At 34.9% G+C, this 12,146-nt stretch overlaps 2 protein-coding genes and 1 long non-coding RNA gene across 6 annotated transcripts in view; 1 reads left to right on the top strand and 2 right to left on the bottom strand.

The window, feature by feature from the left end:
• Window positions 1–5,122: 5,122 nt before the first annotated feature.
• On the bottom strand, window positions 5,123–6,149 carry LOC107732709 (phospholipid scramblase 1-like). Its single transcript, XM_016544122.1, has 5 exons — window positions 6,066–6,149; window positions 5,843–5,897; window positions 5,553–5,758; window positions 5,336–5,416; window positions 5,123–5,214 (listed from the first exon to the last, which is right to left on the bottom strand). The coding sequence occupies exons 1-5, from the start codon at window positions 6,147–6,149 to the stop codon at window positions 5,128–5,130; spliced, it is 513 nt and encodes a 170-aa protein (XP_016399608.1). The 3' UTR covers window positions 5,123–5,127.
• Window positions 6,150–7,437: 1,288 nt separating this feature from the next.
• On the top strand, window positions 7,438–8,040 carry LOC107732711 (uncharacterized). Its single transcript, XR_001638899.1, has 2 exons — window positions 7,438–7,603; window positions 7,680–8,040. It is a non-coding gene; the product is annotated as an uncharacterized LOC107732711 (long non-coding RNA).
• A 983-nt stretch (window positions 8,041–9,023) lies between these two features.
• LOC107732716 (protein FAM122A-like) overlaps window positions 9,024–12,146 on the bottom strand; it is an 8,754-nt gene continuing 5,631 nt past the window's right edge. For 2 of the 4 annotated variants that reach the window (XM_016544128.1, XM_016544129.1), the window contains exon 10: window positions 9,024–10,946. In XM_016544128.1, the coding sequence (XP_016399614.1) occupies window positions 10,820–10,946 (127 nt within the window). In that variant the 3' untranslated portion in view covers window positions 9,024–10,819. The remainder of the gene's footprint in view (window positions 10,947–12,146) is intronic. The other 2 variants (XM_016544130.1, XM_016544131.1) reach the window with 1 other exon arrangement.

The following is a 12,146-nucleotide window of genomic DNA, read 5'->3' as shown; positions in this document are numbered from 1 at the left end:
CTAAAGTGCACTTGGTTTTTACAAGTTGTCATATCTTGTCTTTACAAAGTGCCTGTTGTAGTCATATAAACAAAACGGGGATACATAGACACCACCACCCTTAACAAACTCACCTGACAATTCCATGTTTGATTTTACCTGTGAAGAGAATATAAAAGAGTAAGTAAGTAAATTAATTAATTAAAATAACAAAATAAAATAAAATAATTTGTTGTTGTTTACCTACAGTGCTAAATTTTCTTCTCTTTCATTGTTTATTTATAGATCACTACACATTCATACATAAAATACACAATCTAACATGATTTAAATTACATTAATTTAAATTACAGTATATATGTGTGTGTGTGTGTGTGTGTGTTTATTGACAGATATATTATACATACCAGTGAGATACAATTCGTCTGTCAGGCAGTGTGGCACTTATAAATACAGTAAATTTTATGACACACAATCTTGAGTACTACTACTTTGTGTGTGTGTGTGGCCAGAATGATGTTAGTGGTTGAGCAGGGCAGGGGTCTGATCCACTTTCAAGTTTAGTTACTTCTAATTTTAACATGCCCCATAGGTTAATTATCATTCTGGTAAATTCATGTAAGTAACTAAATATGCCATAAAGGTCACAGACTTGTAAATAATTACAGACATTTTTTCCCTTGATTTCCTTGTTTGTAACTGCTGGATATCAGTTTTTCCCCTTCTTTCACAAGGCACTAAATGAAAAATTAAGAAAAATAAAGCAAATAAGAAAATACAATTTTAAAAGGTAGGAAAGTTGTATTATGTCATAAAGAAGTGAAGCAGTGTGGTGGCTGTGACTGTTAAGTTTATACTTGATCGTTGGCACAGAAGCTGCGGGTCATCGCGGTTTGTTTATTTGCTGCAGCAGTGACTGCTTGCTTGTTCATTTTATATTTCCAGTAATATTCATGACTGAGACATGTTGACCTGAGATCTGTTGTTATTTTTTGTAAGCAGAATGTTGTCCCAAAAAATATTTTAAAATGTGTTATTTTGGAACAACTTTTAATTAATGTAATGCGTAATAAATAATGTTAGGTAAATAAATAATATTGTGTTTTTCAAGACATGCTTAAGATCAATTTTAAGTTAGTTGCAATATATTTTAATAAATGATCTGTTAAAATTAAGCCACTTCAAGTACCTTTAGTGTAATTTAATTGTACTTCATTACATACATAAATTCCAGCAGCATATATAAACTCTTGACCAAATAAAATTGGGACTACTTTAAACAATTTGTAGAAAATTTAAGCTTTACCTGTATTACTGGAAAGTTGTTACGGGTTGGTGAGGTACACACACACACACGAGGACGAAGGAGATATACAAAAGGTATTTTAATCTGAGAATCCAGGAGACAGGCAAGTAGACCAACATTACATAAATGAGAACGGACTCAGACTAAGGGAAAACTGAGAATATTTGTAGGGGAGCAAACAAAAGAACTAAGTTAAATTAATCAAACACAGGTGAACGAAATGACAATTAGGAGCCAAAGTAAAACTAGGTCACAGGGGAACAGAAACTGAAAACACAATGAAAACAGGACAAAAACTAAACATAACCCTAACATTACTCCCCCCTCCCAGAAGGCGCGTCCCGCGCCGTACTAAACATAACCCTAACATTACCCCCCCCTCCCAGAAGGCGCGTCCCGCGCCGTAACAGTACCATCGGGGAGTGGGGGCCGGATCAGGGAGCTCCGGGAGGCATGGCGGAGCAGGCAGTTCAGGTCGCCATGGCGGATCAGGGGACTCGGGAGGCCATGGCGGTTCCTCCGTGGCCTTGGCTGGCTCGGCCACAGGTATATGGCCCCCCCCCCAAATCTTCTTGGGGAAATCTAGGAATCCTGGGGGTCGCTCAGGAAGTGCGGGCACTTGAGGGCGCTCTGGAGGAGCGGGCACTTGAGGGCGTTGGATGACGAGGCTTGGGAAGTCTCATTACTTCCTCAACTTCCATATCAGAGCTATTTAGGAATAGTACGAGATTAATCAGCTCTATCAAAGGAAAATCACCCGTTGGGAGGTCGCAGCTGATTATTTCGTCATCCAACCCCAGCAGGAAGCACACACCTAGAGCGGCGTTGTGCCAACTCACCCGATTGGAGAGCTCGAGGAAACCCTCCACATATCGCTCCAACCTCCGACCATCTTGCCACAAACCCCACAGCGCGTCCTCAGCTGCAGTCATCGTTATGGTCCGTTCTTCTGTTACGGAAGGAGACTCACACAGATGGTTAGAAAAACAAAAAGAAAAAATATCAGAGAGAGAGAGTCCACTTCGAATGAATGAGATCGGACACTGAAAGTGATGTGAGGTGTGTGCTTTTGTAGGAGAACTGATGATGATTGCCGATTTCTGACAGGTGCGTGTGATCAGTGCTCAGGTGAAGGTGTTTGCGGTGATTGGGAGGTGACTGAGTCTGGCCGATCTGTGACAAAAGTAAAAGTATAAATATTCCATTACTGTATAAAAACTGTCTGCACAAAAAAACAAAAAAACTAAAAATAAAAAAATAATTAAAAAGCAGAAGAAGTAGTAGTTAATGCAAAACAGAGTGCAGAAGTGAATAAAGTGCATGGTTGAACCACACACAGAAACAGAACATTTTAAATGTCACCATCTTTTTTTTTTAAATGCACCAACTTGCAATTCAGACACTTTGATATTTGAAAACTGCTTCTTCTCAGGGTCTGTGAAAGGGAAAGAGAATTAATCAGTGGTTTTGAATAGTGTTTTTTGAATATCATATGTATTATAATTTGCATAGATATGCTTTATTTTTTTCTCAGTTTACCTTTCAAAGCTTTACTAAATCCTCATCAAGCTTGGCATGAGTGTCCATTTTTATCCTCTTGTCTGTTGTCACATGCTTATAGTAAACAGAGTTCAATCTCAAAGTCACAGATATTGTTATTCGAAGCAATAAATCAACCTGTGTTACAGGTTACCTTGTATGCTGATAATTGTGGTTTATTTTAACCTAGAGTATAATAATAATAATAATTAAATAAGTACAAAAACTGTCACCGGGACAGTAAGTTTAAGTTATTAATATGCACCACTGAGGGGTAAATAAGTGTTACATTGAGATGTATGTGGTGTCATAAGGTACAAAGGCATACCTTTTGAAAGGGTACCATCTCAATGACAGCTTTTGTACCTTTTTTCTGAGAGTGTATTAGTAGATATGGCAAGATTGATTCTCACTAAGAAATAATTTTTATATGAAAATGATTTATATCGACAAACACAAGGCATTGCAATGGGATCTTGTTTTGCACGAGATTTAGCAATACTAACGATGGGGTTTTTGTAAGAAAGGATTGTATTGTATTTTCAAACAACCCCCTCTACAATAATCTTCTATTTTATCGTGGATGCATTTTTATACTTTTCAAGGGCTCAAAGGAGGAACTAGTCTTTTCATGCAAATGAATAGTTTTTGTGGTTTTATTAAATTCAATATGGAATACAATAATAGAGAGCTCCCATTTCTTTATCCTAAAGTTTTAATAGTGGATCAACAATGGTATATCAAAAACTGACACACAGAAACAGCCTATTACATTAAAGGCACAATATGTAATTTTCACCGCTAGAGAGCGCGTATTCAAAATAAACAAAGAGACAAAGGCGTAGTTTGATGATGCCGTGACTGAGTGTGGAATCATGGGAGTTATCGTCTTAAGTACACAAGTCAGCAAAATATATAACACTGTTCTAGTGGTTTTTGGATATTTTTATAAAAAAAAAATCGTACATATTGTGCCTTTAAGCAGCCATGTGCAACCATTAAGACAGGGTTTACTCTAGTCTAGTCGGTTTCTTGAAAAATATGTATTTGCAGAATGAACTGATATTGAGCCAAGAAAATTGTATAATCAATTTTTAGCACAAGGTTATTTAAAAAAATGGATTTTGGACTTTGGAAACTTTGGATGTCTCAGTTAAACATTCTAGAAAAAAGAAAAAAATAATAGGTGATTTTTCGACATGCTGACACATTTAGGTAAGGACATCAAAAACCTAATTAAAAAAAAATTGGCATATTTTAAATACAGACAAAAAAAAAGTTAAGAATTGTTTAATGATGGACCTCTGTTAGTGTATTCTAGAGGAAGACATTTATTTGGTACATGCCCTTACGGCTATCGCTGAAAAAATAAAAAATAATCAAAGGTCCAGTGGGGTTTTCCCATGCAGCCATTGTTTGGCCTGTCATAATTTTAAAAGACTCTATAAGTTTGTGAGTTATTCTAAAAAAAAAAACAGGAATTTGAAATCAGACATTTATTTCTTGTTGTTCAACAAGTGTGATACATTTACTTTCTTGCCCTTGTGGTCTTCAATATGTAAGACCAATCAACAACTGGAATTTTGTATTAATAAACTCAGAAGTGCTATAAATACAGCTGATATTAAATCAGTTGCCTGACATTTCACAGAATATATTTCAGTTAATTGTCCTTCTTCTTCTTCTTCTTCAATATACTAAACACCAATATGGAAGAGAAATTATTACAAACTGAAAGAAAATGGATTATGCGTTTTAATAATGCACAACCACATTGTTTGAATGAAGACTTTAATTTGTCTGATTTTCTATATTATGGACTTTTTATTTTTGCACTTGTAACAATAAAGTGTCAAGTATTGAGTTATTAACTCTTTTTGAAGGAATTTGTATGTAAATTGGAATCCAAATCCTCCCTATTTTTCACATTTATTTATTTTTTCCTCACAATTTTTTTGCTGTTGCACTGTACACATAAGATTGTGAAATATGAAAATGAAAAAAATATATATTTTTAATTTACCTTGAAAAAAATAATAAAATACAATTTTGTGAGAGAATCATCCTCAAACCTAATCCAGAACTTGGCAAAACATTTATTTTTATTTCAAATATGTGTCAAGCATCTCAAATTCTAGTATTAATAAAACACTAATACTATAATGAGGCTTGAAACATATTTTGAAACATACTCCTTCTTGTTAACTTATTAAAAAAATAAAACTTTTTCTTTAACTTTTACTGTTTAGCATTAAATCGTACTGGGATGTTTGCTGAAATTGTTGGATGTGGCACAGCCCCACCTAGGACATTTTCCAATAGCCGAATGCCAATGATATGAAGGTACACAAGAGCGGTTCACCATGTGACGTGTGATAATTCACGGAGTCCTGAAAATGAATTATAATTAATAATAATAAATAAACAAGTTAGAATTATAAATTACGAACAAGACTTACATTACAACTCTGAAAAAAAAATGTTTTAAAAGGTATTTTTAATAATATTTACAATAAGTATGCAGGCCCCCAGTAGAGTAGCTTTCATTTTGACATCCAGGTTGCTTGGAAACCTCAACACAATGTACAGTATTTGAAAAATAATGTGTTTTTTGAACATTAAAGCATGTCAACATATTCTGTTACACCAAATACACAAAATAATGATCTTTAAAAAAGCATCATATGACCCCTTTAACAGTTAAACGAGACAAGAATCACTTTAATACCTCATGGCTGCCGTAGCAGCAAGCAGACGGGTGCACCAGTCTGATGACCTCTTGATTTGAGTTGTCTGTAACATTCATTATGAAAGAACGTCCACTAGCACAGAAAGACCTGTCACAACAGTCGCTGTCCTCAAGAATACCGAAGACCTTGTTCCCCATGCCATCCTTCACAAAATATTTGTTGACAGGCTTTATTCCACAGCAAACTTTAAGAAATTAAAAGGTAGGAGATAAGGATGTTGTTCATTTGATTTTGCTGTATTTCATTAATGAAATGCTAATGAACAAACCTTCTGCAAGATATTCTTCCTTAGTTTCTTCTTTGTAGACAAAAAATTGATCCACCTAAATTAAAGATTAAAATTACAGGCTCTTTGCAGTGAAAACTGCTGTGAAATAAATGCATTTTATAAGTCAGAGTAACATACACATAATGATAAACATTATTATTATTATTATTATTAGTAGTAGTATTATTATTATTAATAGAAGACTGAAACAGTCTTGTCTGACCCTGGTCAAGGTCCCCAGATGAGAAGGACAGTGGTAAGGTGAAGGAATCATTGCAGTGTCCTCTAGTGGAGCATAACCAGACATGTCTGTGTATGTATCAAACAGCTTTGTTAAATTATTTTATGCTGAAATCTATAATCTATCATAATGTTTTATGAATGAAAATGGATTTCACCATTCCTATACAACATTCAGTTAGGTTTATGAACATATCTGCGGATCACAACTTTCATGTTCACACTTTTAATTTCTATAATGTATATTTTAATGCCAGAAACAATGGAAATATATATATATGTGAAATGTGAAGAGTTCATTTTTGCAAAAACAGATAACTCCGTTTTTAACAATTCTCAGGAATCATGCTTTTTCGTTGTGCATTCCAGTTAATCTCAATCAAATTGCAGTTGGGTTACTTTGATTAAGCTAAAAAAATAGCTTAAAAAAACAGCTAACACGATAAAACACAATAAAAACATGATAACATAATAAAAAACATGATTTTTGAAAATAAAAAAAACGGAGTTAACTGTTTTTGCAAATAAACTCTTCATATATATATATATAAAATACACATAAAAAAAATTTCTTCACAAAAATACAAGTTACTGTTTATTTATTTACTTATTTATTGGTTTTCTTCACAAATTGAATGATTTAGCAATGTGTTTAATATTTGCTAGAAGTAATCCTTCTGTTTTTTATTAAATGGTAAGTTTTTTAATTGTTTTTCTTTTTTATTTACAAAAATACAAGTTTCAGTTCATTTCTATTTTCTTTTCTTAATAAATAAATTAAATAAAGGTTTCTTAATTTGTTTCAAAAAATGAAAATAGAGCAATGGAGTTTTATATTGACTGGAAATCATATTTATATTTTTCATATTAAATGTAAAATTGTCTTTACAGTTTTTTCTTTGCAGTACACAAGTTTAATTTTTTTGTTTTACAATTTTTGGGGGTTTCCTCACAAATTGAAATTTAGCAATTTTTTTAATATTCACTAGAAGTAATGCGTTTTTTTTAACTATTATTTTTACTTTTCTATTTTCAAAACACTTTTCTTTTTCAAAACAACTTTTTGTTTCACAAAAATATAATTTGTAACAAGCTTGAAGATGTAATACTGGTGTAATATAACTCATAAATTCATAAATGCACTTTTGCTTGAAAATAACTGTATACAGTGTAAAAAAAAACTGATTGGTTGGTAGCTTTTCCCTGCTAGCTTTAGGCCTTACTGAGCTCTCTATTAAAGCTGTTGCTGTTAACGCCTTTTCCCACTGGGTGGAGTCAGAGAGCTGTGTTATTTTTATAGTTTGGTGGTTTGCTTTCATTTTAAAACCATCTGCTTCTTCCTTTTCTGTGTTTGCACAGAGAGCCATACAGCGTCTGGGGGCCCCAGCCTCCTCACTGTCCTTTTAGGCCTGGTGTGTATGGCAGCTCTTATGCTCCCAACTCTGGGAGAGCAGGAATCCACAGTGCCTGTCTACCTCCACTTAAGTGTTAACAAGAAACTTGTAGCTGCTTATGTTTTAGGTGAGTCGCAAAAAAAGCATCATATTGCAAATATACATTGTGCACTTTATCATGATTTGTTTCCCATGTCGCACAGGTCTTCTTACAATGGTTATTCTGCGCACTTGAAGTGCTCTTGGAAACGATCTCGTTGAAAGGAACTAAAATGATGAAGAGGGCAGATATGGACATTAACACAGCCAGGAGGGGTTGTGAGGATGGAGGGGAAGCACGTCTGAGAAACTCCCTATAAACAGGAACTAACTTCTTAAATGATCATCACAAACTCACAGACACAATGAAGACACAAAGATCCACGGGCGAGGGGAGGGGAGCGTTCTGTGTTTACAGGCCTAACACTGACTGAGCTGCCATTGAATCCGGCTGACTATTATGCTAAGTGGGAGGGGGTGTAGAGGAACATGAATACATTAAATTAAATGTGTTGTTATATGTCATATTCGGTGTCTGTGCCTTTTTGTTGCTTTTCTCAAGACTGAAAATGGCTTTTATGTTCTGATGTTTGTCCACTGCTTAAATCTTGTGCACAGTAATCTCTATAGATTACACATCAAATAAAGAAATTGATTGTTAAAAGCATTTCCAAAACACACTTTCATGTTCAAAAGTATTGGTAGTAACATTATTTTCTGTATGATAGTTCAATCAGTTAAGGAAGCAATATGTAACTTGAGTGTGATAAAAGGTTTTTTTTTAGAACAGGATTAGATACAGTGATTTTACTAGGCTTGTTTTAAAAAATTTTTTTTTAAATTACATCAGACCAAAGAACAAGTTTGAATATTAATGGCTCTTTCCACACTCTCTCTCAGAAACTGTATTAGAAACCCCTTTGTAAGTAGTTTCTATATTACCCACGGTAATATAATACATGGTTTTGGGTTAGTTACATTTTATTATATTCAGCAAGGGTGCATTATCTTGATCAGAAGTGACAGAAAAGACATTTATAATGTTTAAAAGATTTCCATTTCAAATAAATGCTGTTCTTTTGCATTTCTATTCATCAAAGAGCAGCACAACTGTGTTCAACATTGATATGAGATGTTTCTCGAGCAGGAAATCAGCATATTAGAATGATTTCTGAAGGATCATGTGACACTGAAGACTGGAGTAATGATGCTGAAAATTCAGCTTTGCATCACAGGAATACATGACATTCAAAATCTATTCAAATAGTAAACAGCAATGTTCAATTCAATTATCATATTTTATTACTATTTTTGCTGGTTTTGATCAAATAAATGCAGCCTTGGTGAACATAAGAGACTTTCAAAAACATTAAAAATAGTTAACGGATACATTCACAAAGTTAATTGTAGAAATGCATCAGTCTGTGAAAAGCAGAAAGATTCATTATGACTAAATGAAGTGCACAAAAAGAGACCATAGAGTACTTTTTAACATCCGTTATGACCATCGTGTATTTGAAGACAACCAGACTGTCAACAGCAAGTAAGTTTGACATCACAAGACAAGGCAACAAAATAGCTGGACAAATAATTTATTTCTGACATCTGGAAGTCTCTGATATGATGGGAACAAGATTTGTTCAGAGAGCACAACTACACGTCCTCATGACAGCACTCAAGTCCTCCTCGACAAGAGTTCATGTGCACAGGCTTTAAAAGTACTGCATGAGGCGACAGGACAGAGTAAAATCATTAAATAAAGAATTCGACACGTCCACAGGACAAAAAACAAACCAGCAGAGCAAACTACAAATACACTTCACCCATCACTACAGGACAGAACCTGGATCTACACGACCCACTTACTGTATTTTTGTTTGCAAAGACATTCAGAAAAAGATTTACACTGCGGTGTCACTTTTCTTACCCCCTCACTTTCAATTCACTTAAATGAAAATAAAAATTAATTTTACAATCACTTTCTTGCACAGAGAAATGAATTTATGATACATCATATCATGCTTGAGGAAATAAAGCAATTTCTTGTAATGAAATTTAGGAAACCATTTACAAAAGAAAATACTATTTCCTAAAGTAACTACACCCCAAACAAAGAACTCCTACTATTACAGTTGTACATTTCTCTTATATACACACATTTAAATGGCACACCGTTTCGGTATCAGTAGATTACATTTAAAACTCCACAAATAAAATTTTTGATGAGAGGGTTTCATTTCTTTGCACTTCTGCTCCACATTTTAAACTGCCAAACGTATGACTGTTAACAGCCTCTGAAAATGCTTTTAACTGCAACTGTAGAGCGCATTGCATTCTCCTCCAAATCCTTCCCAAATAACAAACGGGGCAAAGCCACTCTGAGAAAAGTAATTCATACGCTGGACATCATTCATCTCAGCCCCGGATGTTTTGCTCCATTCTCTGACAACATGGCTGTGCGCAAGTCTTTAGGTTGACCAGCTTCAACAGGCAGTTTAGTTTCTCTGTAGTATTCAAATCGAGGGTTTAGTGGTTACCAACAGCTGCAATATTAAATCCTATCTGCAGTAGTTGTGTATAGCAACCATGAATATCATTCTAACAGAGAATGAAGTGCCAAGATCTGAAAAAAAAAAAAAAATTATAATAAGTTTCCTCCACCTACTTGAAAATCAAAAAAAGGCCATTCCTGGAACTACATACGCAGATTCAGACCAAAGCGCAAAATGAAATTCTGCCCCTTTAAAAGTGCAGTTGCACCGCTAATAAAACTGCAGAAGAGGCAGCTGTCAGTTTCCCGGTCAAGCTCTTTGCCTCTGCACGTTTTGCCACGAATCTTATGTACATACTTACATACAAATAAAAGCCAAAAAAATAAGTTAAATTCTCACACACAATACTGGTTGGCAAGCTGAGATTGTAAATCAAAGAACGTGCCTGTAGTTGTTCTCCTGTTTACAGCGGTTTTCTTTTCGAAGCGGTATCAAAAATAAAAACAAATCAAAAAACTAAATCCACGATCCTCCTCCGTGATGTCCTTCGCTTTGATACAGATCTATACACCATGTTTTACATCTATTTATAGCAGCTGATGCAAAAAACATCCACAGTCTTTCCATCCATGCCCTTAGGGTCTGTCCCACACGGAAAACTCTCGCGCCTCGCTTTAAATGTAACGTAACAGAACAATTCAGGAAAAGAACGAAAGCCATTTTGGAAAGGCATTGGGAACAAAAGTCAAATTAGTAGAAAAGGGCCTGAGAAGCGGCCCAGTCCTCCTGTGATGTCCGTGATGCTCAGCGGATCACTTAGGGGAGAGGTCCTGAAGCGAGTTACTGGAGGAGGGTGACACTCCTTCCATCTTGGCGGGAGAGTCGGAGGAGGAGCCGACGCTACTGAGACTCCCATCCAGAAGATCTGGAGACAGACTGCTGGAGAGACACACAGAGAAAGCATGTTAAAGACAGGTCCTTTTTCACAGCTGGAATCCATTCACAACAAAAGTAAATGAGCTTACTGTTGTGTAAAGTCTTCTCAAATAATTAAGCCAGAATTATATTGCGAATGGACTCACATGACAAAATATCAGCTCTAAAATTACTGCAAGTGACTTTAAAACCAATGGGGTTGATATCTATATTCCAGTAGATGATACTTGATACAAACTTCAATTTCACAGCAATATTCAACAGAAAGTAATATGCTACTACTACACACAATAATTAAATGAGCAATATAAATAAATGCAACTAAATCAACAACATGCAGCCATAACACTATTTCACAGGTGTTAAGTATATAAGGCTTCAAGTTTTCTCATGCAGTTTTTTTTTTTACTTAACAGTCATTAATAAAGTAATGAAACAAAATTAGAGAATTTTCTTTTTCTTGCCATTTAATAATAATTGACATAGTAGACATTAATGTTGCCACAAAACTGGAATTTCTAAATATCCATATTATGAGGAAACACTGCCACAAAATAAAGGGCATAAAAACTGAACAAAATCAAATTTTTAGCATTTAATTTACTTTTGATCAGACAAAATATTTTCTTAGCAACTGAAACTCTTATTATTAGTATTATACTATTATTATTATAGAAATTTTACTATTCTAAAGGTGACATCAAGAAAATCTGACTTATTCCGCGTTTAAGTGCTATAATCGGGTCCCCGGTGCATCTACCGACCCAGAAAACATGGGGAAAAAATGTATCTGCAAGTTCGTGAAAAAACGAGGTGCTTTGATTTTGCTCCCCTAGTGACGTTGTAAGGGGATCTCATTATAATATTACCACCCCATAATCTGTAAGTTTCCACCCACGGCTCCGCCATTGTTTTTGCAAGCGACAACGGTGTACCAGTTCTAACGCTATTGAGAAAGTTTGAGCAAAACATGCTAACTGTTCTGTCTTTGGCTGCACAGACGAGCACAGAACACTGTTTAGAGTCCCAGCCTCAGAGGAGACAAGAGAGCAGTGGATTTATTGATTTATTTACTGTATATTACGCTGCTGCCACACAGATCTAACATAAACATCCAATTTCTTTCCCAGTTGTTTACCTTCACAGACATAACCGACTGTTTTTGTAACTCGTATGTTTTTAACGTAAACTTGTGTGTGAATG

Source organism: Sinocyclocheilus rhinocerous, unplaced genomic scaffold, assembly GCF_001515625.1.
Source record: "Sinocyclocheilus rhinocerous isolate Xijiao unplaced genomic scaffold, SAMN03320098_v1.1 scaffold2084, whole genome shotgun sequence".
NCBI lineage: Eukaryota > Metazoa > Chordata > Actinopteri > Cypriniformes > Cyprinidae > Sinocyclocheilus > Sinocyclocheilus rhinocerous.
The sequence above is the reverse complement of the archived record's forward strand: the minus strand, read 5'-3'. Positions and strand labels throughout refer to the sequence as shown.

Bases quoted from the DNA above. Each gene is read 5' to 3' on its own strand.
- LOC107732709 (XM_016544122.1), bottom strand. From the start codon at position 6,149: ATGTCTGGTTATGCTCCACTAGAGGACACTGCAATGATTCCTTCACCT. The intron at 5,417-5,552 runs GTATTAAAGTGA...ATTATTTTTCAA, and splicing joins GCTGCTACGGCAGCCATGAG to ATACTGTACATTGTGTTGAG. The intron at 5,215-5,335 runs GTAAATATTATT...ATTCATTTTCAG, and splicing joins TGGGGGCCTGCATACTTATT to GACTCCGTGAATTATCACAC.